Below are 7,893 nucleotides of genomic sequence, written 5' to 3' on the forward strand. Positions count from 1 at the left end.
TTAAGCCTTTTAATCTTCACCATCACCCTATGAGGTATATACTGTTATTGTCTCCATTCAGAAATAAGGAAATGGAGTCCTAGAGAGATACAATAACTCTTGGTCACACCAGGGGAGTAGAATTTGAAACCAGGCAGTCTAGGTCCAGAATCCATGCTTTTTTTTTTTTTTATTACCAAAATCTACACTTGTTCTTAACATGTGAAAGGAAAAAGAAAACATTTACAATGACAACAATAACAAAAATACATCAGCAAAAATTAAACAAAAATGTGCAGTACTTCTATGGAGACACTTTAAAATACCCTGAAAGGATTCAAAAGAAGGCTCAAACAAATGGAAAGGTACAATAGTTACTAGCAGGGCGTGGTGTAGTGGCTTGGAGCTATATACTCCAGAAAAACTTGTTCTTAAACTTAATCCATTCCTGTGGTTGTGAACCCATTATAAATAGACCTTTTGGTGAGGATGAGGTTACTACAGTTAAGGTATGGTCCAATCAAATCAGAATGGGTCTTAATCCTATTACTGGAGTCCTTTATAGGCCAAATGAAATTCAGACACACACAGACAGAAAGCCAGAAGTCCACTAACCTGGAGAAGCCAGGGGAGGCCACCATGTGCATTGTCATGTGACAGAAAAGCCAAGGACTAAGGATCGCCAGCAGCCAGCCCCAGAATACTGCAGCCTTCTTGGAGAAAGCATCGCCTTGCTGATGCCTTGATTATGGACTTCTCTTAGCCTTAAACCTGTGAGCCAAAAAATTCTGGTAGTCTAAGCCAACCCATGGCATGGTAGTTATTTTAGTAGCCAAGAAACTAAAACACATGGTTTATTAAGGGAGAGTTCTTTACACTTGGGAAAGGTTTGAACAAGTTTATAGGATGAGGGGGAGATAACAGTTGAAGGGGAGAAGTTAAAGATAAGACAGAAGGGGATGACCGGAGCTAAATCTGGGGTGAGGGAAGAGGCAGTGAGAATTAAGATCACAACTGAAGGTATATAACAACTTTTCCACTGACACAGGAGGGAAGGAGGAAAAGATTGGAGTGAATAAAAGTTTTTGTATGAAGAGGCATAGGCAGGCAGTTGTAGGATCTGATTTTTTAAACTTTTATTTATGAAATACCTTCAAACTTATGGGACAGGGGGTGGGGCAAGATGGTGGCATAGAGAGGTGTGGAATTTAGTTATTAGAGCAACTACTAAATAGCCAGGAACAACTAGCAAATACTCTGGAACAACTGTTGGGGGACATCCGTGACTGTTCACACATTGTCCACTAGCCTGGAATGGATGAAATGACTGAGATCACAGCATAAAAACTGACTCACCGTCAGGGAAACCTGATACTGAATACAGCCTCCTCCTGAGACCTGAGCCCATCTGGTCTGGGAAAATATGATTGGGGTAATCAAGGAAACCAGAAGCCTAGAAAACAAAAACTTACAAATCACATTAGGGAAAACAAAGATATGGCCCAGTCAATTACTTAAAAGTAAGTTATACTTTAATTGAGATACAGGAATTAAACAGCTAATTAAAGATCTTCAAATAAATATGCTAAATTAATTTAAAAAACCAATTCAACAAGTTGAGGGAAGATATGGCAAAAGAGATGAAGGATATAAAGAAGATATTGGGTGAACATGAAGTTTGAGAAAACAATTGGCAGAACCTATGGAAACGAAAGTCACAACACAAGAGATGAAAACGAAATGGAGACATATGACAGCAGATTTGAAGAGGCAAAAGAAAAGATTCATGAACTGAAGAACAGGACACCGGAAATCCTACACACAAAAGAACAGATAGGGAAAAGAATGGGAAAATATGAGCAATGGCTCAAGAAATTGAATGACAACATGAAGTGCATTAATGTCCATGTCACGGGTGTCTCAGAAGGAGAAGAAAAGAGAAAAGGCACAGAAGCAATAATGGAGGCAATAATCAATGAAAATTTCTTATCTCTTATGAAAGACATAAAATAGCATACCTCAAACAGAACAGATCCAAATAGACCTCCGCAAGACGGTTAATAATCAGATTATCAAAGACAAAGAGAGAATCCTGAAAGCAGCAAGAGAAAAGTGATCCATCACATACAAGGGAAGCTTAATAAGACTATGTGTTTATTTCCCAGTAGACACCATGGAGGTAAGAAGGCATTGGTGTGATATATTTAAGATAATGAAAGAGAAAAATGGCCAACCAAGAATTTTATATCCAGCAATATTGTCCCTCCAATATGAGGGAGAGTTTAAAATATTCTCAAACAGACAATGAGAGAGTTTGTGAACAAGATACCTGCTCTTCAGAAAGTACTGAAGGGAGCACTGCAGACAGATAGGAAAAGACAGGAGTGAGAGGTTTGGAGCACAATTTTGGGTGAAGGTAGCACAGCAATGTAAGTACACTGAATAAGGATGACTGTGAGTATGGTTGAAAGAGGAATGTTAGGGGCATGTGGGACACCAGAAGGAAAAGGGAAGATAAAGACTGGGACTATAGAACTTAATGAAACCTAGAGCAGTCAATGATTGTGATAAAATGTACAAATGTTTTTACATGAGGGAGAACAAATGAATGTCAACCTTGCAAGGTGTTAAAAATGGGGTGGTATTGGGGAAAAATACAGTCAATGCAAACTAGAGTCTATAGTTAACAGTAACATTGTATTATGCTTCCTGTAACGTAACAAAGCCAATATACCAAAGCTAAATGCCTATAAGAGGGGGATATAAGGGAGGGGCATGGGATTCTTGGCATTGGTGGTGTTGTCTTTATTGTATTTTATTTTCTCTTTTGTTTTGTTGTTTTTTAGCTGTCATTTTTTTCTTTCTCTTTCATCTTTCTACTTTTTTTTTTTGACTCTTCCTCTTTCCTTGTGGAAGAAATGGAAATGTTCTTATGTAGATAATGGTGGTGAATGCATAACTATATGATTATACAGGGAACCATTGATTTTTTACTTGGGATGGAATGTATGGTGCATGAACAAAAATGTCTTAAAAAAAAAAAACACGTTGATGGATGATCCTTGAGGACATTATGTTGAGTCAGATACAAAAGGTCAAATATTGTATAATCTCACTGATATGAATTAATTATAATATGTAAACTCATAGACATGAAATATAGGTTACCATGTTATAGAATGAGGCTAAAGAATAAGGAGCAGTTGCTTAATATGTACAGAATGTTTAACTAGGTTGAACGTAAATATTTGGAAATGGACAGAGGTGATGGTAGCCAATTATTGTGAGAATAACAGTGCTGAAAGGTGTGTGAATGTGCTGGAAAGGGAAGTTTAGAGTCATGTATGTCACCAGAAGGAAAATTGGAGGTTAAAACATGGGAAGGTGTAACACAGTGAATCATATGGTGGACAATGCCTGTGATTCACTATACAAATATTAGAAATTTCTTTCATGAACTAGAACATGAAATAGAAATATGACACTATTACTAGAAGTTAATGATAAAGGGTATATGGGGGAAAAATGTACCTATTGCAAACTATGTACTATAGTTAGTAATATTTTAATATTCTTTCGTCAACAGTTATCATTATGCATTAACTCCCCATTCCCTTTTACACCCACCCCTGGCAAACTGTACTCTAATTTCTGTCTTTTATGAACTTGTAAATGTACTATACCAATACTATGAGTCAATAATGGAGGGGGCAGTTAGGGGTATGGGAGGATTTGAGTTTTCTTCTTTATTTTTATTTCTTTTCTGGAGTAATGAAAATGTTCTAAAATTGATCATAGGTACGTATGCACAACTATGTGATGATACTGTGAGCCAGTGATTGTATACTTCAGATGGTTTGTATGGTGTGTGAATATATCTAAATAAAACTGCATTTAAAAAAAACTTATATGACAGTTACAAAAATTATACAAGCCCCATACAGAGAATTCCAACATACCCCTACCCCACAGATACCCAGATTCACCAATTTTAACATTTTGCCATATTTGCCGTATCATTCTATCTACACATCTATTCTATTTCTCTATCAATCCATTTTTGGAACACTTGAGTTTAGGTTGTATACATGATGCTCCTGTTCAAGGAGCAGTATGTACATTTCCTAAGAACAAGGACATTCACTTATGCAACCACCTTAGGAGCAGAGGAGCAGTTATCAAGTTCAAGCAACTTAGCATTGACATGAAGTTTACAGACCATATTCCAATTTTTTTTTTTCATATGTCCCAATAATGTTCCATTGAACTTTTCCTCCTCCCTTGCTTGGTCCCATCGAGGATCACGTATTGCATTTACTTGTCACTGTCTCTCTAGTTGTTCTTTCCTTCTTTCTTTTTAATGGTGGGAACATCTATACAACATGAACTTCCCCATCTCAACCTCTCCCAAGCATATCATTCACTGGAATTAATTACATTCACAATATTGCAGGACGCTCACTACCTTTCATTTCTAAAATCTCCCATCTCCCCAAACTGAAACCCTGTACTCATTATGCATTAACTCCCCATTCCCTTTTACACCCACCCCTGGCAAACTGTACTCTGATTTCTGTCCCTAAAAGCTTGTGTATTCTCCGATATTTTCTTTGTAGTTGCCGTGCGGCTTAAATTTAACATTGTAAGTCTATAGCAAACTTGTTTGCTTTGATACCAACTTAACTTCAGTAGTATATACAAAATATGTTCCTATATCCCTTTGCTCCCCCACTTTATGTAGTTCTCATCACAAATTACATATGTATACATGAGTATATACCCACTGATTTATCACTATTTTTTATGCGTTTGCCTTTTAATCCTGTAGAAAGTAATAAGTGGAGTCACAAACCATGAATACAATAGTAATGACATTAATATTTACCCATGTCATTATCCTCGCTGGAGATCTTTATTTCTTCATGCAGCTTTGATCTACTATATATTGTCCTTTCCTTTCAACCTGCAGAACTTTCTTTAGTATCTTTTATAGGACTGGTCTGGGGTGACAGATTCCCTCAGCTTTTGTTTACTGGGAATGTCTTAATCCCTCACTCATTTTTTTTTAATTAATTAATTTATTTTTTAAATTTTATTTTGAAATAAATTCAAAGTTACAGGAACAGTTGCAAAAACAATACAAACCCCATACACAGTATACCATGACCCCTCTCCCCCAATACCCTGATCCACCAACTTTAACATGCTGTCACACTGCCATTTCTTTCTTTCCCTCCCTCCCTCCCTCCCTATCATCCATCATCTATTGCTCTGTCTTTTGAACATATGAGACCAAGCTGCACACATCCTTGAACAAACACTATAATTCACATATACAATTCCCATGAACAAGAACATTCTTTTATGCAATCCCATTAAGCACAGCTAAGTTCAAGAAATTCAACATTGATACAAAGCTTACATTCTATATTTCCTTTTTTTCCTTTTTTTTTATGTCCCAACTGTGTCCTTTTGAGCCTCCTGTCCTCCATCCTCAGATCCCATCCAGGATCATCCTTGGCATTCAATTGTCATCTATTTAGACTGTCTTTTTTTTTTTTTTTTCAATTGTGGAAACATATATACAGCCTAAATCTTCCCATTCCACCCCCTAGCATTCCATTAACGGGATTAATCACATTTAGAATGTTGTAATGCTGTCACCGTCCCACCATCCATTACTAGAAATTTCCCTTCACCTCAAACAGCAACCCTACACTCATTTCTTAACTCCCCATTGCCCCTTCCCCCACTTCTCATAACCCATACTCTATTTTTCATCTCTATGGTCATATTCTCTGATACTTTCTTTGTGTTTACTGTGGGGCTTAAATTTAACCTCTTAAATCTGTAACAACCTTGGTTTTCTTTGATACCAACTTAACTTCAATAGGACACGTAAACTATGTTCCTATACTCCTCCATTTCCCTGCCTTTATATAGTTCTTGTCAAAAATTACATATTTTACATTGAGTCCAAAACCACTGATTTGTCATTAGAGTTTATGTATTTTATATCCTGTAGGAAGTAAATAGTGGAGTTACAAATCAAAAATTATTGACTTCTATTTGTATTCCATTGTGGTCAGAGAATGTGCTTTGAATATATTCAATTGTTTCTTTTTTTTAATTTATTGAGGTTTGTTTTATGTTCCAGCATATGGTCTATTCTGGAGAAAGATCTGTGATCACTAGAGAAAAATGTGCCTCACTCATTTTTGAAAGATGGTTTTTCTGGGTATAGAATTCTAGGTTGGCAATAGTTTGTTTTCATCTCTTTAAATATGTTATCCCACTGCCTTCTTGCATTCATGTTTTTCTGTGTGAGAAATCATCACTTAACTGTATTGAGGCTTTATTGTATGTGACATATTGCTTCTCTTTTGTGGTTTTCAGAATTCTCTATTTAGCATTTGGTGGTTTGATTATAACATGGTATGAGTCTATTGGGTTTATCCTGTTTGGAGTTCATTGAGCATTTTGGATGTGTATATTCATGCCTATCATTAACTTTGGTATGTTTTCAGCTATTATTTCCTTGAATATTCTCTGGATTCCTTTCTCTCTTTCTTCTCCTTCTGGCGTTCCTACAATGCATACATTGGTATGCTTGATGATGTCCCACAGGACTCTTAGGTTCTGTTCACTTTTCATTCTTTCTTTTTTCTGCTCCTCAGATTGAATGATTTTAATTGTCTTATCTTCAAGTTCTCTTTTTCTTTCTTCTGCCAACTCCAATCTGCTGTTGAACCCTTCTAGAGAATGTTTAATTTCTGTCACTGTGGTATTCAGATCTGTTTAGTTCCTTTTCATAATTTCCATCTCTCTATTAATATTCTCTTTGTGTTCGTCTATTGTTTTCCTAATTTCCTTTAGTTCTATGTCCATATTTTCTTTTAGTTATTTGAACATATCTAGGACTATTTTTTAAAAGTCATTGTCTGGTGGTGGGCGGAGCGGGCCGCAGACCCGGAGCAGCATGTGGACGCTCGGGCGCCGCGCAGCCGCCGGCTTTCTGCCCCCGGCGGCGCCCCAGGGCCCGGCACAGGCCTGTACTACGGCCCGGCCGCTGGCGGAACACACCCTGCTCTGCGGCCGCCGGGACCTGCTCACCGGGACCGCCGCGAACTGGGCGCCTGGCCAAGACAGCTTGAACTTCCGCTGCCTCAACCAGATTCTGAATACCAAAAAGCAGAGTGCCCATTTGATGAATTTGAGGAAAACGGGAACTTTGGGTGATCCAGGCTCTCTAGATGAGACCACCTATGAAAGACTGGCAGAGGAAACTCTGGATTCCTTAGCAGAGTTTTTTGAAGACCTTGCAGATAAATCTTACACATTTGAGGATTATGATGTCTCATTTGGGAGTGGTGTTTTAACAATTAAACTGGGTGGAGATCTGGGAACCTATGTGATCAATAAGCAAACCCCAAACAAGCAAATCTGGTTATCTTCTCCATCCAGTGGGCCCAAGCGCTATGATTGGACTGGAAAAAACTGGGTGTACTCCCACGACGGCATTTCCCTCCATGAGCTGCTGACTGCAGAGCTGACTGCAGCTTTGAAAACCAAATTGGACTTATCTTCCTTGGCCTATTCTGGAAAAGACACTTGATGCCCAGCCCATTTTTAAGGACATTAAAAGCTATAAAGCCAAGACCCCAGCTTTGTTCTACAGCTGCGTGAGTGTCTTTTCTTTTCCATTCCTGCTTTTGAGGACATTTGCATGGTGTGTAAGGGCTCTGTGCAAAGAATGAGCCGCCTCCCACCCCACTGCCAAGTTCTGACTTTTAATTCCTAAAGCGTTTTTTTCTATTTATTGTCTGATTTCCTCCTTCATATGATCTCCCTTTTGTCATGAGGACATACCCATATGTTAACATAATTACCCTCTAACAAAGTAAATATTAAGAA

General features: G+C 37.9%; 1 protein-coding gene across 1 annotated transcript; it reads left to right on the forward strand.

The window, feature by feature from the left end:
• Window positions 1–6,958: 6,958 nt before the first annotated feature.
• Window positions 6,959–7,654, forward strand: LOC119540235 (frataxin, mitochondrial-like). Its single transcript, XM_037844315.1, has one exon. It carries the CDS (start codon window positions 6,959–6,961, stop codon window positions 7,592–7,594), a length of 636 nt encoding a protein of 211 aa, XP_037700243.1. The 3' UTR covers window positions 7,595–7,654.
• The last annotated feature ends 239 nt before the right edge of the window (window positions 7,655–7,893 follow it).

The sequence above is a fragment of the Choloepus didactylus genome, chromosome 7, assembly GCF_015220235.1.
Source record: "Choloepus didactylus isolate mChoDid1 chromosome 7, mChoDid1.pri, whole genome shotgun sequence".
NCBI classification, from domain to species: Eukaryota; Metazoa; Chordata; class Mammalia; order Pilosa; family Megalonychidae; genus Choloepus; species Choloepus didactylus.